Source organism: Centrocercus urophasianus, unplaced genomic scaffold (assembly GCF_019232065.1).
Source record: "Centrocercus urophasianus isolate 14NV4802_14NV808 unplaced genomic scaffold, USGS_Curo_1.0 seq_26, whole genome shotgun sequence".
In the NCBI taxonomy this organism is placed as follows: Eukaryota; Metazoa; Chordata; class Aves; order Galliformes; family Phasianidae; genus Centrocercus; species Centrocercus urophasianus.
In genome coordinates, this window is record NW_024884822.1 from 15,834,574 (window position 1) to 15,860,462 (window position 25,889).

The 25,889-nt window shown below is 49.6% G+C and overlaps 1 protein-coding gene across 2 annotated transcripts in view; it reads right to left on the reverse strand.

Annotated features, from left to right (window-relative positions):
* Nucleotides 1-13,401, reverse strand: part of DPYSL3 (dihydropyrimidinase like 3) — a 29,384-nt gene extending 15,983 nt beyond the window's left edge. The window contains exon 1 of one of the 2 annotated variants that reach the window (XM_042826597.1): nt 13,105-13,401. In XM_042826597.1, coding sequence (XP_042682531.1) covers nt 13,105-13,401 — 297 coding nt within the window. Of the gene's footprint in view, nt 1-4,207; nt 4,283-13,104 lie in introns of those variants that run through there. The other variant, XM_042826598.1, reaches the window with a different exon arrangement.
* Between the last annotated feature and the right edge of the window lie 12,488 nt (nt 13,402-25,889).

Here is a 25,889-nt window from a genome sequence, read left to right on the forward strand (position 1 = left end):
TGGTGGTGTGGGAAGCAGAATGGAACACTTGACAATTGCTGAATAAACTGCTAATATAAAGTCAAAAAATACACCCACACACAAATGCAAACAGTCGCTTTGTGACAGACATGAAGGGCTGCTCAGTACTCAGCTAGTTGCTACATAAATAAGGTTGCTATACTCACTACAGCTGCAGCACAAACAGGGCCTTTACTCAGGAGTCAGGCTCTGCCATGGGGCCTGCCCCATGCCTGCCCACCACAGCACCCCTGCGCACAGCAGGAGAAGGGCTGCGCTGGTACCCGCCTGATAACAAGGAGGAAGAATGCAACAAAGTAAAACAAGGAACATCCTGACACCCCATCTCCAGGCTCTGCATTACTCAGGGGAGCTCCCAGACATCAAGAAGACAAGAAAGCAGAAAGGAAGAGGATGAAACAGTTTGGAGGAAATGAATGTGAATTAATAGGCAGCTTCTGCAGCACATGCATCCAGAGTGGCCCCAGATCACAATAAGCCCACTGTTCTCCCACCAGAGCTAGGCTGTGCCTCTCCACACCCACCACAGGCCACGTCACTGGCACTGCCAGCAGATGGGAGGCAGCCCCTCTCCTCCCGACCCACCAGCAGCACTGCCACGTGTGCCAGGGCAGCAGGGCAGCAGGCAGCAGCCTGGCTCTTACAAGGGCTGCGTGTGGGTGCAGCACAGGGCTGAGAGGTGCCCCAGGGCACACTGCCAGGCCCTCACTGGGATCTCTGCCACCCCACACCTCTGTCCTGCTGGGCAGCTCCATCTGTGTGCTGGACACTCTGTTGCAATGCCTGCTTGCATTCGGGATCAGTGTTAAGAAGCTTTCAAAACCATTACCCGTCTCCTCATGCCCACACTCTGCTCTTGATGCTCTTAAGCATCATCTGGCTATTTGAGATCCTGAAGTATCAGGAGACTTCTTAAAATCTCTTGGTGTGATGTGTAGCAGGGAGGGAGGCAGCTGCTTCCAGAGGGATGCTGGATCCAGCCAAGAGCACTGCTCACCTCACTAACTAAGCACAAGGGCATCGTTAGGGCAGCACAGAAGCAGGTGCATGGCTGTACTGCTCTTTACCTTGAAAAAGAATAGACACTAATTGCAAAGGTGTGACATCAGCAGCTAAATGTGTTCTTATTAAGGGACTACACGAGTGTTGAAAAGCCTCAGGCTGGAATGGCAGTGACAGCAGAGCCGTGAACTAACTCCTTTTTCCTCAACACTTATGGCCAGGTGTGGAACAGAACTGCCCAGCTGGTAACTGAGGCTTTTCTCCCCACGCAAGACGCCAACCAGCCCCATGCAAACCTCTTTATTTCCAGAGAGGCTACAGATGTCACAGAGATGTTGCCTGTGGGCTCTGATGAGATGGCTGAAAGGAGTGAGCGCAGCCCATATCATGAGGAGATGTGGGAGCTCCAGACCCTCTGGGATAGAAAAGGCTTTTGTGACCAAAACAAAAAGACCAGAATATTTTGTTCCAACCAACAGTTCCACAGATAGCTATTCTGTGAAACTGTGGTAAGGCATTTCCCTTCTTTGAACCTCTACTTCTCTTTCTGCAGGGATAGGAAAACATACTGTCAACAGAAGGAAAGGAAATATTTTGATTATGCCAGGGTGGGGGGAGCTAGCAAACATGCAGAAGGTTTGGGGTGACTCCTGAGCTCAGTGCCACAGCATTGGCACGCATCTGGACAGTAGCACTACATCTACTGGAGCCTGATGCACTGTGCGCAGCGTGAGCTGCAGTGAAGAGCTCTTGAGCTGATGAAGCAGGCACTGAGAAAGCCAAAATATTTCATTATCCTCCCCCCTCCTCTCCATTTTTTAATCCACACCACCACCAACACACATGCCCAGACTTCCAAACCTCCTTTCAGTGGCCACTGTTTGCTTGTAACACTGTCACGTGTCACTTTGATCAGGCTCTTCCAGTTCAGGTTGGGAATAATTTCACACCAATTCACCCCATGCAAACAAATGCACCCCTCACTTTTTCAAACTGATCCATCAGACAAACACTGTTTTTTCACAGATCGCTGTCAGAAAACAGCCTTCACTTGTGACAGCAACAGTGTTGAGTATAAGAAGAAATAGGATGGGAGCATCTGTGCATCTCCAGAATTGCCCAGGACAGTTTAAACAATAGCTGCCAGAAAGTAAAACCACTCTGATCTCCAATACCTGCAAAAAAGTCAAGTCTGCCTGTTCCAGGGGTGACAGGCAGTGAAGGCACTACTCTGCAGGCTCAGCAGTGCTATCAGTTTGAGACATACAGGTGGGCTACTGCCAGCACAAGGCACTTCTAAGAGCTTTCAGCTGTGGAAAGGTCCCTGTGCTATCCCCCATCCTAATGGCACAACACAGCCTCTTCTAACAAGCACAGCTTAGCTGACGCTATGTGTCCTGACAGGCAACAACAGCCCCTGAGATGGAAGCATAGGGAATAAGAACAAACAAGTGAAACCATGCCCAGGGGAGGCACAATCTGCATAAAGCAATGCAGTGCCTTTCTTCTAGAGAAGCCACCATAGCTGAGACTTTCTTTATGCCACACTACTGAAAGAGAGACCACCCCGTCCATGACTACTTCATTGCCTACCCTGCATCTCAAAGCATGTGTTCACAACGTAAGGCCACTTGACCCAAATTTCAGGGCAAGTGCCAGGGGGCCATCACCAAAATGCGTGGGACACAGGAAAGAACTACCTGTGGTGTCAGCTTCAAAGATGCCATTCGCTCATAGCAATTCAAGCTTCAATAGGCTGAGGGAAGGATTTAACAGAGAGAAATAAAGCAAATTGTGAGGCTTTGTCACCACTGCAGTGAGAAAGTCCTTGCTGGATTCCAAGGGATCAGGAATCAGCCCCACATACCCACATATTGACACCTGTAAGGCGGACTGCACTTTCCTTGTGGAATGAACCCCAGAGAATGCAGGAAATCCCACCTGCAACAGCAAAGTTCTGGTCACTGCAGTCTGGGATACAGAAAAAAAGATTTGTGCAGAGATTTGTGAAAAGGCAATGTTGCTTGTTAAAGCAATTGGGTGGAGAACCTGCACTGACAAAAGAATTTCTCTTCATAGTAGCTGTGCTTCTTTGGGAGCAATTTGTTCACACCTGTACATAAAAAAGAATGAAACTCTGCTCTCTCTATCCTTTTTCTTCAAGAGGCCAAAGCTCTCCTCAGGAGGAAAAACGGGCAATACAAAGTCAGCAGAAAGCCACAAATACAAGATGAAAGACCTTTTTGCTTCCCAAAAAGAAATCCCCACATGGCTCCTCTAAGGAGGGCAGGGGGGAAGGCAGCTGCACCCCACGGAGGAAAGCATGAGATGGATCAGAGCATGAAAACCTGACAGAGAAATCAGCACAGAGAGGCACCACAGCGACACTGGTGCAGCTGGACTGCCCGCAGCTTCGAAGGAAACATGTCAGCCGCCTCTTCTCGCTGGGTGGTGGCACAAACGTGCTGCGTTCATAATAGGTGCGGTCCCCTGCTCTACTGCACTAGCAGTGCGGACGCCGCACCTGACGCGGCGAGAAAGGAGATGGGCTCAGAATCCAGCGCACCGCCCGCCAGCACAGCGAGCATCCCGCAGACCACGGACACGAACGCACCAGCCGTGCTGCGGCCCCGCCCGGTCTCTGCTCGCCCGCTCCACCTGCGCTCCGGCCGCGCACCGCCGGGGACAATGGGAACCGGCGCAGAGGGTCCGCGCTCACGGCCCGGCGGCGCTGCCGCTGCCAGGCGGGACCCCACCGCGCTGCCCACGGGGAGCGGCCGCCCGCAGAGCCCGCGCCCGGCCGGCAGCTCCCGCGTCCGCATCCCCGCTCGGGAGGGAGCCGCGCGGAACGCGACGGCTGCGCCCGGACTTCTGGCCGCTCCCGCCCGGTGCCGCAATTCGAGCAGAGGACGGAGGCAGCTCCCGGACTGCCGCCGGGCCGGACCCGCGGGCGCTGCCCGGGGAGCGGTCATCGCCACCGTCCGCCGCAGAGGCTCCACCAGAGCTGCGCTTGGCGCGGCCCTGCCTGGCGCGGACACCTGCGCGGGCGGCGGCTCTTTGTCTGCGCGCCGCCTCCCCGGCCCGAGGTGCGGGGCTCCCCCTTCCCCGCATCGCCCCCGCCGCCCGCGTCCCCGACAGCACAAAGGGACGACGGCACCGGAGGCGCCGAGGCGCTCAGCCCCACCGTGATACGCGGGATGTTCTTCTTGCCCTGGTAGGACATGGCGCCGCGCTGCCCGCCGCCGAGCGCTGCTCTCCGCTCCGCACAAAGGCAGCACCGCGCCGCGCCCACCGTGCCCGCCGCCACCGGGGACGGGAGACCGGCCCGCCCCGCCCCGCCCCGTGCCGCCCGCAGAGCCGCCAGGGGGCGCCCCCGTACCGGCACCGCTCATCGGGCACCCAGCGGCGCTCGCCGGGCACCGCCCGCCTGGAGCCGCGCACCAAACCGGGCTCCGCACGCCCGACGCCACTCGGCCGGCACAGGGCAACGCGCTGGGCTCAGCCCGGTCCCCCCTCCTGGGGAGGTCCCGAGGTTCGGGTCGCTGAGGTTGGGCGGCGCGGCCACTCTGCTCGATGCTAACGAGGTCCGGGTCCTGCCTGCAGAGACAGCAACCAACAAAGGTGGCCACGAATGGGGTTCCTTACGAGCTAAACATTCCCTTTGTAATAATAGTGAAGAGATTTCTAAAGAATAGCCTAGATGGTACAAATGGGGCACCAAAAATCACCTTATTTTTTTTTTTCAAAAGCTCGAGAATCAAAAGCATTAAAACAAAAACAACAACAAACCCTACAATGCATTACACACACGACTAAAAGAACCAGGTGCCCACTATAAACACTGCCAGTGCTGGCAGTACTATGGACCTCTGCGTTACGAAAACTGCCATCACTGTGAGGCTCTTACAAAGTCAGACTGGATATGTATTTCTTCTAAATCTGACAAACATTCACCTGCTTAAAGTGAGTCAGCAGCTTCTCCACAACTTACCATCACTACCACCATCTGCAACGTTCCCCAGGCTGCCCGGCTCAGCAGACCCACAGCTGGCCACTCACTGCCCCTGCCAGAGCAGCCCAGGGAGCACAGGGAGGGCTGAAAGCTTCCCCAACTCCCTGCTGCACCCATCTACTGCAGGAGTCTGCAGGTGCCAGAAAGGGAGTCGGAGCAGGGCTGGGCTGGAGCCTCTGCGACAGAGGAGAGAGCAGGGAAGGGACGTGGCAGCAGACCGCACCATTCCTGCTACAGTGCTGCAATGCTCCAAGAGTCGGTCGTGGATTTTGGTGAGATAAGATTGGCTGGGCCTGCGGTACGAGGACACCCAATCCTCCTCATCAAACCTGCTGAAACTCCACACATCTATTTTCTAGAAAGTTGAAGAGCTGTCCCCCCACCGTGTGGTACCGTGGGACATGGTGTGCTGTCAGGGACAAAAAGAGCAGCAGTTCATCAGTCACTTACAGACAGATGAGACACAGACACGCACCGCTGCCTTCAGCACTCAGGCAGTTTCAGCCCCCTGGATGTTGGCCAACCACAGTGACCTCACAGCCTTCCTCTGAGGAGATGTGCAATGTGGCTGCTCCTGGTTGCTATGTGACACTTGCATAAATACACAGCCAAACACACCTCAGCAGGCCCCAGACATTGCACATGGGAAAAGATTTCATAGGGCCTTTTTCAGGTGCAATCAGAGAAATGTTACTCTCAGGCTTCAAAGTATTCCCGACAAGAAGCACAGCCCACTGGTAAGGCACCTCAAAGTGGCAACACCCTTACAGCTCTCAACCTCCCCAGAACACCTTCAGGGAGAGACAACCACAGTTACATGTCAGTGTCCCACTGAGGTGGGTGAAAGGAGCGCAGCGAGGAGCAGCGGCAGTGTGAGCAGAGCAGCGGCCATGCGCTACTGCAAGGACTTTGCCAGCAAAACAGACTCCATCTGACTGTGGCCTGTCAGTGCTCAGCTGCCAGGCTCAAAGAGTGTCACGAAGACAGGAAGCTGCTGATCTAACCCTTGTGCAAAGGATGAAAATAGGTTCAGCAGCCCTATGTGTCTTTGGTCAGTGACGCTCTCACGGAGGTTCAGTGAATATAACCACTCACGGAGCAAATCAGACTCCAGCACTGCAGTGTTCAGCAGGCACGACAGGACAGCCCATCCCCACACACATCATCTCCTCCCTCCCACATTTGTTCTTTACATAAAACCATCCCTTCTTCTCTCGTAACGGTCAATTTCTCAGGGTCTGAACTACCTTGGGGTACCTCTGAGCACACCTGGCCACCTCTGGGGGGGATTCAGCTCCCAGCCATGAGCTCTCCTCAGTGTTTGATGACCGTGCTGTCAGTGGTTCCAGCCTTCCCAAACTCTGATGCTCAACTTTACAGCCAGGGGAAAGTGGGAAAAGAGCCTACTGGCTCTGTTATTGGAAAATACTCACTAGCTATCCCCATCATGCTAGCTTGCCCATCGTTCCCACCATTCACATCATCTCCCAGAGGCAACATGGAACTCTATAGACTTTTAAACTCTCACTCAGAAGCAGATACCAATGGGATGGAATCTGAAACTCAGACGCTTGCTCTGGACTTGCAAGGTCTGCCAGGAGGCAGCAGAAGAGCCTCCATGCTGTACAAGGCATGGGGGGACCATGACATTTTTTCCACAGTGGAGCAACTCGGCTTAGTTTTCTCCTGGCTGGATTATACACTGGGTTTTTGGCAATGGAAAGAAGGAGAGAATTTAACCAATGTTATGGCCTGAGACAAGCTACATTTCCAGGTCAGGAACTGATGTTTTCAAGGAATTACCATATTAAAACCACCAGGTATTACTGCCACTGCACCCCAGCTCGATTACCATATGATTGCAATCACCTGTCCAAACTGACATTAAGTTCTCTGTAGTCCTGTCGAGGATGAGTAATTTCAAGACTGTTCTTTTTCCTTTGGACTGAGGTTACCAGTGGTGCCATTCACAAAAACCTCGAGAGCCAACTTCACGCCTGTTGGAGATGATGCTCTGCAGAATGCAATCAAGGCTCTGGAAAAGCAGAAGGTCTGGAGGGTCTGCCCCTGATCACCAGAACACAGGGATTCCAGCATGCCCATGGCACACACCAAGACACCGTCCCTGTTAAAACATTGGCTGTAGACACCCAGAGGTTTGTGAACTACCTTACACTCTTCACAGAGAGCCATTAAGAACAGCCTCGATGCCATTTGGCTTCAGCCAACCAGACAAGACTTCTGAACCTCCAGCTGAGCTGAAGTACAGCAGGGTCAGGAACAGAGGGAAGAAGGGAAACTAATATAAAAGCACTTTGAATTTCTATTAGATACTGGCAAAATTACATTTCAAAAATATTTCATGATGGTGGAATCTAACTGCTGTCTTCAAAAGTTGCAAGTGCATGAACTTACTTACGGGACTGCCTGTGGGGAACAAATGGTGAATCCCCCTAGGAGCCCTGCTGCCCTGTTAGTGGGCCTGCTGTCAGCTGCCAGCTCGGACACTTGCTAACCCAATGGGATGCCACTGCTTTCACAAACATCTCCCAGGACCCCCCAACCCCAACAGGCATGCCAGGCCTCTGAGAAATGAATAGACCCCAGGCTGCAGAAGACAGACCCTGCCCTGCTTCACATCAGCAGGACCACACACCCCTGAGCAAACAGCATGCAGGGAAGGCATCAAGGGATGGGAAAATTATTTATTCTCTTTGCCAGAAACAAATGAGGTTGAAATTAAACATGTCAAATAGAATATACCCCAATCTGTACATGAGTGACTGATGCTTTATAGCCAGCTACAACGCAATTACAGCCTGAACCTGCAGGGCAATGAGCTGGGTGACTCAGCGAATGCCCTCCCTTTCGTGGTGCACTCGAGGCGAGGGCAGGGCTGGGAAGGAGCTAGCAGCCCCGGGCTGGCCCAGCAGCTGTGTGCCGAGGCACCATCCCCACTGTGCTGCCCAGTGCCACTGCCAGCAGCACCTCGCTTCAGAAACACGATAGAAACGAGGAGAGTGCAGCAGAGCGGCACACGTGCCTTGGGTTTATGACAGATCACAAACATAACAGCTCTGACACAGCCGTGGCCTCCCAGGGCTTAGTGGCCAGAGCTGTCCCCATGTCCCCTCCCATACCTTCACACGGGGCGGACTGCTGGGACCCGGTGAGGAGCAGAATGACACGAGGTAAAAAGGGACGGGACACAAGCACAGGAGCAAACAGGTGGCACTGGGTTTGCAGACACAAGTGCACACGGCGCAACGCCTGCCTGTAAATGGCCTGGAGGGACGCAAGTGCTTGAAACCTGACTGCAGGAGTTCATTCCGGACAGAAGCAGCGATACAGCAAAGAATTCAGCATGCAGCCACGTTTGCAGGGGAACAGTGCGGGTGGCCCAGGCTGAGACTTGGCTCTCGGCCAGAAGAATTGCTCTTCTCCCGGCCCCCCGACTGCAGAGATGCCCGGCGCTGCTGCCGCTGGATGTCACCAGAGAGCGGGGCCGTCCCCTCGGAGCTCCGCTCCCCTTAGGCTGCAACCCGCGGGCCCCTCCTGCAGCTTGGAGAGCGCAGCGCTACCCGGAGGGCACTGCGGTACCCGCACGGCAGCCGCACACGGGCACGTTTCATTCGGCACTGAGCCGGGATGTGGAGGGCACCAGGGGGCACCGGGCGCTGGCCCAGGTTGCAGGTCGCCATCAAAGTTCTGCGCAGGGCACGGAACAGAATGAAGGCCCGGGTGCTCAGCTCAGCCTCGCTCCTGCTCACCCTCAGCTAAACGGGAAGATCCACCGCTGGATCCAAACCTGCTTGCTGTAAAATGGCATTCGGCCATTCCCAGCAGAGCAATGAGAGCTGCTGGACTGAACCCACAGCCAGGAGTCAGCCCAGCAGAGCGAGCCAAAGTACTGCTGTATTTTCCAGCTCCTCTGCCTCGTCTCCAGGAAGAATGCCGGCATGTTTGATTTTTGTTTCTTCCTCCTGTTTCCTCCAGTCATCATAGCAACTGCTTGTGAGCAGAAAAAGCAGCATTCCCCATCTCTCTGCATAGGTAACGATGGAGGAGTACACATAGGGAAAACTTGTGCTTGAAGCTAAACATCAGAAGAAGTACAGATCTAAGTGGTCTGCATGGTGGTTCTCCTTGGGATTAGGGCTGCCAGCAACCAGCTCTGCACTCGCTCAGACCACTTCTGCAGAGCAGGCCGCACTGATGAGATGCTCTTCCAGATCTCACACTGTTTCTGCAAGAAAGGGGGGTTGTCAGCTGCCCCAGGCCTGGAATTGTTCAAGGCCAGCTTAGATGGGGCTTTGGGCAACCTCATCTAGAACAAGTTGGCAATTGGTCATCTTTAGGTCCCTTCCAGCCCAAATCATTCTACAACTCTATTCCATGACTCTAAAAGCTGCTTGCTTTGATGCCGTTTGCAATGGCAAGGCAAGTTTGCCTAGGAAGCCAAGGACAGAAGGGCAGGAATGAGCAGTCGAGGAAGGGAGAAGCTCACATTCAGAGGGATCACGGTGAACCCTGTGGGTCTCACACATAACTGAGCCACCGCAGGCCTGGCTGGCCCAGCAGCCTTGGACAGTCAGGCTGAGCTGGATTCTCACAGAACCACAAAAATTAAATAAAAAAAAAAAAAAACAGAAAACCAAAACAAAAATCTCTTCTCTGCAATCCTGAGGGGGGTGATACAGAGGTTATGAATCAATGCCATAGAAGCACTTTATGATCCTCAGCATAAATGCAAGATTTTAAACTGTTCTGAATGGCTGTGCACAACCACAATTTCTTGATCCCACTCAATTTGCCGGTAAGGAAAAGATTACTCCTGGATCGGTGTCTCTGCTATAAATTACTGGCAGTGGAAACAAATTCTGGATGCTGAAGTCATAGCAAATGTTAAGAGTGTCAGAAAAAGAAAAACAGAGAACAGAGTTAGCTTCAGCTTTGTTCTGCATCAGAAGCAGCCCTCCGCCTCACTCTGTGTTCTGTCACCTACAGTCAGAGCGGTGCCACACAACTGCAGGGCAGGGCCTGTCAGCTCCAGCTCAGCCAGGAAGAAGCCGGACCCTTTCTCGTGCTGGCCAGAGCAGCCTCAGCCTGTGGGGAAGCTGTAATCCCCAGTTTGTGGGCCCACAGCCAGTTGCCTGGGAAATGACAACTTCACTGCAGAACCACACAGCAGGATGGGATGAGAAGTCTGGGGTAAGCATAACAAGCCAAATGCTCCCCACCCATGTTACTGAGCAAAAGGGTGGAAGAGTAAGAGCCCTGTACGCCGAGCAGCAGGAAGGGCAGCTCATGCAGGGCGCTGCCACAGGCTGCTCTTTACCATCCCAGGCACCAGGCACTGAGGAGATGCCATGCCTGTGAAGTTCAGTTCACCATCCCTCACAGCCGTGCTGCCCTGCAGGTGCCCAGCAGAGACGTGCAGGGTGCATTTATCTGTCATCAATGCCCAGGGAATGCCCTCACCACAGGAATTCAGAGGATGCTGTCTATGAGTTCCAGAGAAACTTTCTCTGAGTTCATTATAGTAAAATACATGACGCAATCCACACACGTAGATAAAAAGCGTGGCAATACTTGAGAAAAACTGCATGGAACTTCACAAGGGTAGAGTCCACACAGAGTATTACTGATGGAAACCTGCGCTGAGCTCAATTCCACTTCTTAACTAAGGTCCCTGCAATGCTCCAGAACAATGTACCGTTCCTCCAAAACTTGAGCATTCTGCAACAACAACCCCTGATGCAGCAGGTCCCAGATCTGGGGGAGGTCTCCTGACGTAGCAGAGAAAGCCCCAGGCACAGCTCTCAGCCATCTGCACTGGGAGCAGGCGAGCCCAGAAAGCCATGCAGGTGCTCAGCAGCCTCTGCACTACTGCCCTGGCTCAGCCATCTCCAGCTTGGAGGAGTGCTCACCCTCACAGTCCCCACATCAACTAGCAGAGCTCAGATTCCCACTGATAAAGCAGTCAGGCACCTGGCTGCCTTTGCAGTAAATCAGTGGAATGATTTCACTGCCGCCTTCCCTCCTTCTCCAAGAATATGTTCACCCAAAAATTATCCGATACACCCCATCTGCTGCCCACTGCACAAGCAAGTCCTTCACTCTCAGCTTTTCTAACAAAGTTACTTGGTCAAGGGTAGATCACTTAACCTTTCTTTCTGTTTCTTAATCTTGAAATTATTCAAAAAAGTTTAATTTATCTCAACAAAGGAGTCTTTGTGTGCTCTGAATCTGCAAAGAGTTCAACATAAGCAAACTCTTTGTGACTGCACAGACACACTAACCTGCCATAGCGGGGGGTCAGTGTGCCAGAGGGGCCCTTCCCATTGGGGCTGCTGTGCTCTGGGGCACTCCTGAACTTGGAAGTTGTAGGAAAAAGTCATATGATTCTTTCTGGCCATGCAGTAACAAGAACATTTATATGTGAAGCTTCCCACCCTCTCAGACAAGAAGTGTAGATAAAAAGGGCCTGGTTTCTGATGCTTATCAAATGGAAGCCTTCAGAAGAAGAAATGTGGGAGCAGAAAACACCAGAAAGAGTTGTTGAAGGGAAGTATCAACTACAGAATTCTGGTAGAATGGTCTAAACAAGACCTTAAAAGGGAACGAGACTGCTCCAAATACTGGTACAGCTAGTACTGTAATGAAAAGCTTGGAGACAAGCCCGCAAACAGGCTACAGCAAATTTCTGCTTCTTTTTCAGCAAGCATCAGCTTAATGTTATTTCAGTGGTCTGCTAATCAAACCATACCGACAAGGCTTGCACTGACAGGAGCAGCATCAAGTTCGCTCCTGACTCTGTACAAGGAGCAAACTGCAAGAGCAGGAACACCCAGTATGCCAGTAAGAAACCTGAAAGCAGAGACTGAAGAAATGAAAGCACAATGAAGAAAGCTCACAGCATCCAGCTGCCAAGCTAGAAGCTCGTACAGAACACAGCGGACCTTGAGAACAGCTTGATGTTTCTCCCGAACAGCAATACAGGCCAAATCATTCACATCACTGCTTCTGCACCCACCAGGCTCCAGCTGAGCTCAGTACTCCAGATGAGCAGGGATCTTTACCAGTGGTTGTGCTCTGGACACAAGATGGTGTTTCTGCAGAACCCCAACATTACCACATCACTTCTTCAGGCTAAGCTGCCCTCCTGCTGCTGAGCTTAGTGATTTTTGTTTCCAGTTTTAAAAACGGGCTTTATTTATTTGCTCTGTTAACCCTTGAAAAACAATGCCCTTAGGACCACTGTTTACTACAAATTTCACCCCCTAACCCACTGAGCAGCAGGCCGGCCTGCAGCCTTACTACTTCACATATGTATGTGAGCACCAGATTCACTGAAATCCTAAATGACATGCTTACTCAACACCATTAACTTAAAAATCCTCCTGCTAAACTCACACTGATGTATACGGAATAAGAGCCAAAAAAGCGACCTCTATCTGAAGAATCCATGCTGCTAAGACAGCAGAGTATTTATTTGTTCATATGAATTTAGTACGAGTTTAGAAACGTTGTGCCTAATGCTGCCCTTCAGAAGTGCCACTTCCAGGTCAGCGTGAGGTCTCTGGCTTCTGTGTCACAGTGAAATCAGGGCTGGGCTGCAGTTACTTCCAAAGAGTAACTCTAAAGCGTCTTTTTTGGGGGTGGGAGAAGAGGATGTCCATTCATTAAAGCATAAAAAGAGCAACGTAATAGAAAGAGTCAGCAAATCTAACGCTCAACTTTACCATTCTTGGTAACGGGGTGTAGACCTTTTTATTATATTTCCAAAAATCACTGACATCCCAATTCGCAGAGAGGAGCGCTGCACGTTGGAAGATAACAGGAAAGCCTTCTTTCCTTCCCTTAAGGAAGACCGGGAGGAACTGCAGATCCTCCTCCTGGTAAACCAGAGAAAGCAACAGCCCGAGCAGCAGCAGCAGCAGAGTAACAAACTTTGCCTCGAGTTACCGCCGCCAGGACGGAGAAAAGCAGCGGCGCCTTCTGCCGCCCCGCCGCCGAGAAGAGCTCCCGCCCCGCACCGGGACAAGCGTCCGCCGACCGGCCCGTACCTTATCGTCGTCGGGGGACAGGTTCTGCAGCCGCTCCTTGTCCGCGGCGGCGCGGACCTCCCCGGGGTCGGGGTCGGGGTCCGGGACGGCGGCGGGGTCCGGTTCGGGGCGGGCGGCGGACGGCGTGGCACGGCGCTGCCCGACGCGCAGCGCGCCGAAGTCCAGAGTCTTGCTCTCGAAGGCGCCCTCGACGCTGCAGAAAAGGCCGCCGCGCTTCTGCCGGGGTACGGCCGCCGTGCCCGGCCGCGCCAGGTAGACCGGCAGCTCGTCGCTGCCGCGCCGCCCGCCAGCCGCCATGCCCGCCCGCCTCGCCGCCTGGGAAGGGGCCGGGGACTGGGCCGCGACCGGGGCGGGGGCTTCCCCGCGGGGCGGGGAACGGGCGGGAGCGGGGCGGCCCCAGGGGCAGGCGCGGGGGCCGCTCGACTGGGCGGGCCGGCTGTCGGCGTGTCGGGGCCGCGGTGCCGTCGCCCGCGGGGACGGGAGCGGAGAGCGGGGCCGTCGAGGCCGTCGGCGCGCTGGAGGTGCGGGCGGCCCCGGTGCGGCTTTCCTAGAGAGCGTTTGCCGAGCGGCGGGCGCTAAGCTGAAGCCGCGGAGCGGCGGGCGGCTGACGGGGCGCGTGCAGGCGCGCTGCCCGGCGATTCGTCCCGACCGTCCGGTCCCGCCGCTGCCGCGCCGGTCAGGGCGCTGAGCGGCGCTGCGATGTGTCCGCGCGCGGGCGCATCTCCGGCCTCTGCGCAGCGATGGAACAGGGAATCCGAGGTGGAAGTTCGGTGCCCATCCCGCTGTGGTTTTGCTGGCAGTGTTCGCTAGGGCTCGCTGCCAACGAATAGGCTCGAGCGTGAGTGCGCGACTATCACAGATGGCGCTTTGGTGAGCTTCTGACTTTACGAAAAGTGGGTGCTGCCTGCAGGCGAGCTGTCACAGGCGCGAGGCGGTGTGGCATTGCGCTCACGTCCGCAGTCACTGCAGGAGCACGTTGTCGTTCATACCTTACAGATAGACGCAAGTGATATCTGCTGCAAAAACTGCCGTGCAAACACAGCCAGCATATAAGCTGCATGTTTTGGCTAATTTAAGCTTTGAGATTTCCATTGCAACTTCATTTCAAAAGCACGGGAGATCTGAAAGACAGAGAGGCAAGGCTGAGTTTTAAATATGCAAACTGGTGTTTAACTGAGCCTATCAAATTCATTACACAGCAGCAAAACCGGAGTTCTGACTTAAAATTATTTTTCCAAGTACTTATTTTTTGTTATACAGAACATTTGTACATCATACCTGGGCTTAATATCGTTCAAAGTAATTTCTCACACCCCCTATTTGTGTTCTGTTGTTGACTAAGAGATGTCGTTTTCCAACATTTTCAAGAAAGAAAGCAGTACCGTTGTCTGCCGGTCCTCCGAGGGTTGGTGGTTCTCACACAGCAAAGTGTCCATGGAACCTGACCCCATCACAGAGAACAATGACCCCGCGTGATGGTAGGAGAGGCAGTTTGTGGCTGCTGGCTGACACAGGCCTGAAGTGAAGGGAAATGATTTGGGATTGTTTCCTTCCTTTTGCGCCCTGGGAAGTAGCCTGCATTTGTTTCTGGGTCTATACCACAATAACTGACTGTCCCTTTTTTCCCCACCTAAGCAGAACAATTTTCAGGACCTTAAATTTTTAACTAATTATTCAGGTTCAGAGGGCTAGGAAAACAAAGGGCCCACTAGATGTAAGTATTTATAACCATTGTGTGTCAGTAAACTTGCACGAGTTACTTTTAACGAGTAGCAGAAGAAGGAAGCACCCGTCAGACATCTGAATGAGTTTGCTGCAGTTTCCTCGACTACAGCACAGGCTTTCCATTCATAGCCAGCTGTTTACTGGGGAGTCTGCTGGCACTGCTCAAACCACTGCATGGGAAGCGGCTGCTCAGTGGGTTTCTGCATGAATTTATCTTCTTTGTGCTGCAACCAAGGTCTGCTGAGCACACGCTGAAAACTGGGCCAGCTTCTGCCCCAGCAGCGGGGGATGTGACACAACTGCTGCTCTCTCCTTGCAGAGCAGCTCCAGACAGCAGGCAGACCCCTGCCAGGTCAGAGCTCTTGAGGAAATGACCCTTCCTTGGGACAGAATGTGTGTTCTCAGCCCCGTGCTCAGGAGTGGAAGTGTAAAGCCCTTGTTTGGGCAGGGACCCCTCCTATGGCTGTGTACAGAGAAGGAAAATTCCTTGGAACGGGGCCTGGCCTTTGTCTGATTCTAGAAATGTGCAAAAGTTTCTGCACTGTGCTTTAACAGAAATATTTATTTAAATCTTGGTTCTTATGTTTATTCTTCCTAGTACTTTGCAGCAGAAATTACTGCATTGAATTTGTTTGCTGGAAAAGGAGTATGGAGGCTGTTTGAAATAATGGAGGCCTTAAAATCCAACCGTTAATGGAAATTATTCACTGTATAAAAGCCAATTCTTGGTTTTATTTCTCTGCCGTCTACAGCAGAATCTTTAGATCAAGTTGCCATTCACTATTAAGGATCTTTTTGTTAGGTGTTATAAGACCATTTGTGCAAAACTACTATGAAAACTGAGGCTTGGGTTCAGTATCAATGCAATGGCGTTGCTTTTGAGCCCGGAAGAATGCGTATTTCTTTATTTGTATGTCTGCAGATCAGATTTGAAGCTTAACTGCACAATGACAGAATGTTTGTCCTCTGTAATTAAGCGTGATTTCTTCAAATCATATGTTTATATGCCAGCTGGCAAAGTACTTTTCACATAGTCATGAGTGGAGTGTCTTCAAATCCTGCTGGCAAACCTGATCTCCCATTGTTTGTCTATGCAAAGTGGACAGGAGATACAGATCAAGGAGGGGATTCCATGACAAGGCTGCCGTCCCGCCCGGCGCAGGAGGATGCAGATGGCAGCATCTGAACGCATGTCCTTGGGGGCTGCCACAGGACCTGCCAGAACCACGACATCAGCCCCACAGCGCATCTCTCTGGCTTCACGACTGCATTCATTTCCTGACATAGAACAAGATTCCCAGGAGTCTGACTGAGCCTTCCTGATGGTTGTTGATGATCACATCTTGAAATAAAAGAAATAGGATAATCTGATTTGGGGAACAGCATGTATTTTATGGGGAATTATGTTTTGTGCTCAAACTTCTAAATTTATGTTCAATTACACTGTCCCTTTCTAGCTGAAGATGAACTGTTTCTGTTAAGCAGCACTCAGAAATGGAAATGAGTCACAGCACAGGGTGAACCATACTAGTTATGAATGGGGGAGCAGTGCAGCCTTCTTGGAAACGTCCTTTAGCCAAATCCTTCTCCAGAAGGATTAGTTAATGCGATGGGACATAATCGCCCTGTCTGGGGTGTGCCTCGTACACCCAGCCTCCTTATAGATTTCCTTTGTTGTTACTCATGTGCTGCAAGAGCACCAGCTGGGTTTCCTGCTAGCACCTGGGCAGGGGATCACAGGCTTCTGCCCAACTACTGCCCAATCGCTGAACAGCCAGGGAGAGGCACCACACGTGATGCAACTTTCACCAGCATTTTCTCAGTGAGGCTGCCCATATAGCAAGAGTTACCTGCTAAGTGTTTAAAAGGGAGTTTAAATTGTCCACTGAATCATTTGAACACCTGATTCCTGGTTTCCAGATGCACTACATGATGTGATTCTGTGTGTAGCAAAACCAGAAAGGAATTAAAAAGAAGTGAGGAATGTCCCATGTTGTGGTTTCTTGCTCACATAATTCCTGTGCCCCTGGGAGCTGCTCATTGCACTGGGAGGTTCAGGTCATGCAGCGAAGGCGAGGCCCGCAGAGGCTCATGCCTCCCTTGTCTCACTAATATGATGGAGGTCACTGGCCCTCACTTTTGCATTAGACTGCTATGGGAGCAGAGTCACAGAGCTAAGTAATAGAACTTCACAATATTTAGTGCTTTGCTCTTTATTCTTGTTTCTCTTTTCTGGAATTACTCAGCCTGTTTAAAGAAAGAACCGCTGGTGGTGGGGGCGCATTTTGGGCTCTGTAGATATGACCACAATGCTCATTTGACTCAGGGAACGTTGTGTTACTGGAAGAAAATAGATGTTGACTTCAGCTGACAATTGCCCCCTCTGTTGCCAATGCTCACAAGCTCAGGCAAAGGAGAGCCATGTCGTGAGTGAAGACATTTCCTTCCTTCAGCAAGATGACACCAATCTCTCTATCTCACATGCTTCCCACAGGATTTTACAGGTTGCATTCCTTTGCTACACACATGACAAGTAACAATGAGATTATCTGAATTAACTGAGTTATCTTGTTTTGTGCTACTCTGCAGTCCTTATTTATTTATTCAAGTTTCAGAAGACTGCCAGATAAACAGGATTTCTTTGCTAATTCATTCTTGCAGCAATGTCGGGGCAACTTCCAGCACTGCGTTTCCTGTGCCTCAGGAAAACTGAGGCTGAGCACAGAATTAGTGGAGGAGCCAAACTTGACAAGAAAAGTCTGCTGTCTTGTTTAGATTTAGAGGCAGAGGTCAGAGATGAGTGGCTTCTCCCATTTCCCAAGAAATGGCACAGTTGTTGAGAGCAGGCTGTTACCATCATCAGTCAGGGAAGGCAAGTGGATCATGCTTTATCTGCCAGTTCATTCTGACATTTACAGATTGTGATCAAATTGTATGTAACCTTTTCTTTGACGTGACAAAGGTTGTGTTGTTGTCCTTGAGAAGAAACCACAGACAGTTTTCCAGTCTTTCTGCTATGATTGTATCTGGAGGGATGGCAGTTTTTGGAAACGCAGGCAGCTAGAATTGATGACAGCATGGCAATAGTACAGCAATGTTAAATACATCCATATGTAGTCACGTTTGATATGTCTGCTGAGACATCAAAGAACTGGTGATAATTGTCTTCGCCACAGAGTCATGCTGGGAGCTGATGTTCAGCTGATTTAAAATCAGTTTTCCAGAACAGAGTTTACTCATAGGAATGTCTTTGTTCCCAAGCATATGAGTTTATGTGGGAGCCTATGAACGTGCCATTTATTTGACTGGGCCCAATCTGGGCACATCTGGTTTGGCAGTTGTGCTGCCCTACACACCTGTAGTTAAACAAGGCAATACAGACCCTGTCAGCTCTGCTTTGTGTTGGATATGCTACAGTGGACGAGATAAGTAAATGGGTGAGACTAGAAGGGCATACTTTGTGCTGCTGGAACCTGGCAAAGAAGGCAGGATGGGTATCTAATATGGAAGAGATATGAGGTGGGAAATAAGCCTTTACATCAGGTACTGGTGAAAGATTTCATCACAGGCACAGGCAGCATCTGACAAGCTGCTATAAAGTAGGGTGGCAATTTTAATGAAATATTTCAGCAAAGTCAAAGAAAAAACATTTGATTGTCAAAAGCCTATTCATCATTTCATGTTAAAGCCACAAGGGAAAGCGGGTTCATAGAATGTTCATATCTGTTTCAGAATTCTGTTCTACTCCTAGAGTGTATTCCTTCTAACAACACATACAGATTGACTTCAGCATGCTCTCAGTCTCCACACTAACTGAGAACACTTACCTGATGTTAGAACAGATCTATAATCTTCTGTGCTGGGTTATTCCAAGAATACTTTTGAAATGGAGCAATGCCTTTTGCTTCCAGATTTGCTTAGTGCTGAACAAAATCTATAGGAAATTCTCTACATGTTGGATTTTTGTCCTGAAATGAGCTGATAGTCAAAATGTTAGCAAATAACAATTGTGAAACAGGAGTTCAGAAAATTTCCCTTTGGGAAACCTGGCCTCTGCTTCTTTCTCCAGACCTGAAGCGGTCTCCCCTTCAATCTCCCTGCACACAGCCTTGTTCCTAGCCTCAGGAGAGCATACTGATGCTCTACAGCAAAAACAGGTGGTGAATCTAGAGATAATTAGTGATTATATGCCAGTGATTACATGCGTATAATTAGTAATTAGATGTTTACAGACTAGAATTACAGTGGATTTAAAGGTACAATGTTTGTTTATATGATTTCTTGTGATTGCAAAAATGCAAGCAGTGAAATATATTTTGACCTGGCTGGAGAAGTAGGCAGGACTTTCCCCGTGCACATTTTCTGTCACTACCCTACACCTACTGGTACAGCCCAGGACATAAGCACCTTAACTGCATAAACACTGCAGGAACCAGACTGTAACTGAGAGATCACAGACTGCTTGGCTGTCCATCCAGCCACACAAAGCATTTGCCATCACAATGAAGCAAAAACCTCTTCCCTAAACAGCAGTGAGCACCACCTCACAGGATCTGGAACCTGTGCTTGCTGTGGTCCTGACTACTTGCTGATTTTCACAAATACAGATGAAAATTAGTGGGCTAGGAAAGCATCGTTATCTCAGGACATGTAAAATTGTGCTAACCTCATTTCACGATGCTTAATGTGACAAGAGAGGTGATTCCACTGCCAGCTGTCCTGCATCAGTCTTGGCTCAGCATCAGCAACAGCTGAGCAAAGCCTTGGCTCCAGCACTGCTTGCAGACTCTGCTTTTCCCCCAGTGAGTCATGACTTTATTGGGATGAACTGTAACTGGAAACAGAAATGACAGGCCAGTGACACAGTGCATGAGCAGCAGGCAGGCTGAGCAGGCTGCTGATGTCAGCGTGACAGGAACCAGCCTGCAAGGAGCAGAAAGAGGCCCTGGCCCAGGAGGGCTTGACAGTAGCCATGTCATTGCTCTGTGTGGAGCACAGGAACGGGTCCTGGATGCTCAGAATGGAGTGTGGGGCTCCCAGAGGCTAAATTCAGGTTCATTTGAAGTTGCAGGCAAAACTGTTGTCCACTCAGCTTGCGATGCATTTGGTTTCCAGCATTGTCAGCACCACTGTTGCCTCACAGAGCAAATGTGTTACATTGCCTGGTTTATCACCTCAGACAGCACAGTGGGCTCATAAACCCAGCAGCTTCACAGGAGAGGCTAGGGAGACACTGAAACCACCTGCAATGAAACACAGAGACAATTGTTCCTACAGGCAGATCCCTGCTGTTGCTTTCCAAGAGGCAGGAAAGTCCACTCTGCCTCCAGCTCTCCTGTACAGATGCTTGCCTCTCACCAGCGCTCTGGCCCGCTCAGGATGGTTGATAGCAGCTGCTTTTACACCTTTCTATATCCTTGCCATGGTCTCTGCTCACACAGTTTGGGTTATAACCTTTTGTTTACCCCCCCTCTCAGCAGTGCAAAATACATGGCAAATGAAAAGCGAGATCCAGGTCTTGTCGTAGCAGATTACTACAGAGATTTGTACCGAGGTGACAGATGCTGAGCAAGGACAGAGCCACAGAGGTCAGAATACCACCAGTCCAGAGGAAGTCTGGAAGTATTTCTGCTTTCCACTCCATACCACAGAGCCATGTAGTAACCACTGAAGTTTTGTCTTCCATCTGTTTGCAGGCAGAGGCGGGGAGAGAAATCATGAGATAGAGATTTATTCCTGTTGGCCTGAGAATCAAAGTAAATCCTGGCTGAAATTCCTCTCTGTTGAAGGAAGTCGCTTCAGGAGAGAAGCATTCAAATGAAAAGTTCTAGAGATTTTATTTAAGCTAAAACAGTCCCCTTGAAGGTTTTATGCAAAGAACAGAGAAAAAGAGCCTAAACACCAAGATCGCCCCAGCTCACAGGGACACTGCAGCCATCCAAGCTCAGCCTTGCGAAGGTAGCTGTTATCGCAGCCTGACATACACACCAGAGAATTACCAGGTCTGATCCAGCCCAATAGTTGCAGCATTCTTCCCCCACCACCATTACAAAACGAGTTGGTGACTGGACCCACATTAGGCAGTTGTCTGTTTTTCTTGTGGTGCAGCCAAGATGGAAGGGGATGCTGACATTTCTCTTAGGGACTGACTTGCAAATGTCATTCGCATGAAAAATTTACCCATCCAAACTTTACTTGCATTTCTACTTCATAGTGGTTCCTGTTAAATGTATCCAAAATAGCGATGATGGTTTCATCTTGCTGTGTTCATCTTGGCTAGGAGAGTTGGTTTTATCACATCCTTATTTAAAAACATCGTCCCAGCTGAAACTAAAATATATAATAAAGTAAAAGTAAAGCTGGATTAACAGAAATGTGGCTCCATAGAGATAGATTTGTGCAAACCCAGTGCAGTTGAAATCACAATCAAGCTTGCTATGTTTTGTAACAGAGGTAAACATTTCCTCTTTTTTCATGGTGCTGGCAACAAACGATGTCTGACTCCATTGGTCAGGCAAAGCAATTATGTCTCTGAGGTGCGCTGAGAAGACAGGCAAGAAATAAAGATGCTCAAGGCAGTTCAACCAAGTCCTTGATGCTGATACTACTCCTTGCTGTGCAGCAAAATTTTCCTATGGATAAAGAAGGAAAGCAAGACAGTAAAAAGAGGAATCTTTCAGCAGATCCGGGACCAGCAAGTCACTCCCCTCCCCCCATTTTACGAGTAGTTTTGCTCAGTCTGTTTTCACTGCCCTACATAATTTCTCTTTGAAAGTACTGCCAAATTATCCTACAGCTGTTAAGGACTAGTAGGCTATCCCTTCAAGAGAAATGTTAAAATAGATCAAAACAGATAATGTCCATTTATGGAGCTTGCTAATTATACTGAAGACAAAAGTAAGCACAGCTTATGACAAAAACAAGTCATCTGTATTACCAAAATCTATCACCAGCACACATCCTGACCTTCAGTTCTTTGCACATGGTCCTGGAATGAGCTGTTCCCTGAACTCACTTCCAGTTCCTCACATCAAGCCCACATCTCTTTAAGAAGGCCAGAACCCAAACTCAGCTGCACTGGATGCACCTGGAAGAAGTGAATTAAAAAGGCAGAGCTTGGCCAGAGTAAATCCCACCACGTTCACTCAGTCTTAGGCTTATGGTGCATCCAGAGAGAGGGGAGTTGAGCAAGTTGGTCCAATTTCAGACCACGTGGACTAATCCTGTTTCCCAGCGAAATTCTTATCCGAACAGATTTTCTTCCTGACTGAAGTGTGATGTGCACAGCTGCTAAGGGTCTGCTCCGCTGGGCTGTGATAGGAGGTTGCTCTGCAGCAAACCTTCAAACATGCAAGACGTACTTGCAGGGTTATGCTCCCAGAGTGCTGTAACTTCTGTTTTTTCCTTCTATTTTCCTTCTCTGTGAAGACAGTAGAGACTTCAAGTACTAAACTGTCCCTGAATGCCATCCAGATTTAATTTCAGGACCCTGTCTCAGAAGCTGGAAGAGGAAGCTGCAGGTAAATCAGGATACTGTAATGTCTGCCTGGTTCTGCACTGCTTTCCTCTGCAGAAAGATGTGCAGAGCAGGCAGTGGAGGACTGTGCTCCATTCCACCCTCTGCTGAGCATAACTGCTCCCTGAAAGGGTAAGGCAGTAAAAGTCATGCTACTAAACCTCCAACACTTCTGGAGGAATAGTTTAGATAGAGGTAAAGTGCTACATGCCCTTACAGGATTACAGACACTATATTAACATTAAAGTTTTGTCTTCATATTATATGTTTAAATCCTCTTTTGTAAGGTCTGAAGGGACTTTTCCTCATTTCCAGTGTGGTTCATTCATCTCAGTTGCCACGACTTCTAAGCCAGTGTCTCGTCTTCACATACCAGAGGCAGACAGCAGTGAAAAGAATCAGACAGACTCATCACACCACAGGCTCATTCCTGTGCTCCACAGCATACCACTGTGCTGAGCATCACCACTCTAAGAATTTTAGCAAACATGAAAAATACAGAGCAGAGAGAGATGATCAGATAAGACACACGCTTCCTTGCCTGAGAGGCTAGAGCCCAAGGCCCAGATTGAAGCATTTTGATGGGGGCACTTTACAGAGCACCGACAAGTTATGAATGTCAAATGGCTGTGAGCTTTATGAATAAAGTGAAGTGCTTTGAAATGGAAAGTTGTAGAAAGCAGCATTCTGGTCATTTCCCTAGGAAAGTGTATGAGTATTGTACCCACTCATGATAAGCTTTGAATGTCTGAGTTTGCAATCAGTCTGCACCCCAGACACACTAATGCCTTGGTTGCAATATATCACAGGATGTCCTGGGTTAAAAAGGACGACGATCATCTAATTTCATCCCCTGCCATGTGCAGGGTTGCCAACCACCAGACCAGATTGCCCAGAGCCACATCCATAGCTTTCTTACATCCCACAAAACATCCCAAAAATATTTTAGGGATTTCAGCTCTGTTACTGCCAAACGTACCATTCTTCAGAGCTTGCAAACCAAGAAGTTAAAATTCTTTCCTTTTTCCCCTCTATTTTCTCCTCTTACTACAGATTTCTGAGTCAAAGACATGGATAACATGGCAGGTCACCTTTGGCACATGGTCTTTCTACTTCACTGTTTTTTCCTTCTACCTTTCTACTATTTCTGATATGCATGCTCTGACATAGAAGTGATTATTTGAGTGTGTGCAAGATGCTTGAGCAGCTTATGTCTATGGTGTGTTCTTGCACAGTGGCTGTCAACATCATTCAAATCCTTCATTCAGTGCCTAAGATAACTGCTAAAAACCCAAGCAGCACTTACCATGGTGAACTCTGAAAGTTTCCACATGCTTTGTTCTGAAGGTAAAAATAAAGGCTTGTGTTTCTTGCTAAGCTGGAATGCTCAAATTCTTTTTACAGCCCACAACAGTTAAGCTACCTTAACTGTTCTGGCTGGTTTACCCAGGACAAAGAATAAAGCTTGGCAAACTGGTCACTGTTTCATATACAAAATAATCTAAATTATTGTAGCTTGTCTTTTTATTATGCTTGGTAGATACTGTTGTTCTTAGCAGCAAGATGTCCCAGAGGCTGTAGCCTGTGCTACCTGCCTGAATGCTCATGGAAGATTTCCTCAGGTTTCATTCATGAAAATACATATATTTCTAGATACCTCATGAAAGCAATCACATTCCTATGCATGGAATATTTCCAAATCTGCCAACTTCCCTTTTCCTTTTTCAGTGCATACTCTCCCTTAATTCAAAAAACCCATCCAGTTGTATTTTAATCATGCCTGGACAAAAGTTCAGATCCTTAACTTGGAAACTGCTGTTGAAAAACATTGCATAGTGCCAGCTGAACTTCTGGAAGGGCAGGGAATTCCCCACTGAAAGGGAAAGGCACCGCTTTCAGACTTCCCCTATCTGCCTCTAGGAAGCAAAGCTCATTATGTTTCCCCTGGACTTCGCAAAGCAGAATAATAATAATCTTGTTTGGTAAAGTATGTTTTGTGTCAGGTTAACATTACTCAACTTCTGGGACAGTGAAAACACAGAGAATGTACAAAAGACTTTATGCTCCAGAAGCTTCTCCATTCAGATCTCTGAATGCACAGAACATAATCAGGGCTATTATAGGAAACTACAAACTAACAAGTCACTTCTTTAATGTTAGTGCTGAATGTATGCTGCAGTTTGTTCATACAGGAAATAGCCTGCCCCGGACTGGAGCCATGAAGGAGCAGATGTAGTTCAGCCAAAGAGATGCTGACACACAAGCACAGTTTCTGTTGTGCCTGACTCAAGACCGTAACAACAGAACACACAGAGTCTGCTGTGCTTTTTAGCAATGGAGAGCAGCATCCTTCCCTGCAAGAAGTAATTGTGGGTGGCCTCAGCCACTCCACTGGGAATAGATCCTGGATACAGAACTGAATCATATTAGAGCTACACGGCTCCTGCAAAGCACTGCAAGTCCTCCACACAAGGCCACTTTGGAACAGATGTCCTTCGTGGGTGCACATCAATCTGCACGTTCGCAGTTTAAAGGTGTTCTGTGGCAGTTAGATCATGTGTGTGGCTGACTGCAGGAAGGAGAGTTGTGTCCACCATGAACTCACTCTCTTCACTGCTGTCTGACCGAAGTGTCAGCTGTGTAGCAGATGGAAGCTAACGCATATAGACTGGGGAAATGTGAAAACGAGGAGAGCTCCCAGTGTCCCTAACTGGAGGCGTGGCCCATCCCATTCAATGGTGAGACTGCTCCCTTTAGTTACTCTTTAAATGCTCAGGAAAGGCTTTTATTTAACTACTTTCAGTATTCACTATGCCACATTTCTTTATGGTACAAATTGAGCTCTATGTATAGAGAATTGTGAGGAAACCAATTCCAAGACGAGACTGAAATGCCATCTCTTGATAACTTGTCTGCACACTTCCAGAAGCCCAATATCAAAGCACTCAAGCTGGCATTTCACTTTTGGCTTCAGATGGGCCTAAGGGGAGTTCAATCACCAGATAACACACTTGTCCTGGGAAGCATTTCAGCGTACACCTGTTGGTAAGTGCCAATACAGTTATCTCCTGCTCGAGTTCCTGCTGAAAGCCTTCCTCACTCTGCCTGCTGCTCGCTGCCACGTTCCACCCTCTCTTACCCTCCTGGACCTCTCAGTGCACAGCCTGCAGGTCCACTGCCCTGGGTGAGCCGTCTGCCCTCCTGCCCAGGACAGTGGTGAAGCGCTGCTCAGGGTGTGGTGAACAGACAGCTGTGTTTGGGGGCTTAGTAATATGATTTCGTGTTACACATCAAGCAAGAATGCAGTAATTCAGCAACTCTGTTTTATGCATCTAAAGGAAACCAGATGAAGCTACACAATTTTTTTTGAATCTCCAGATTCCTTTTGCAAGTCACCTCATTTTGTAAGTATTCATTCTCCCCGAGTCCTCTGCAGATCAGAATTTAATAAGTACACATAGTTGCTTGGTTTTTTGGTTTAGACTTCTCACAAGAGCTCCAGGTACCATTTACAGAGAGAGAAAACACCATCTTAGGAGCAGGG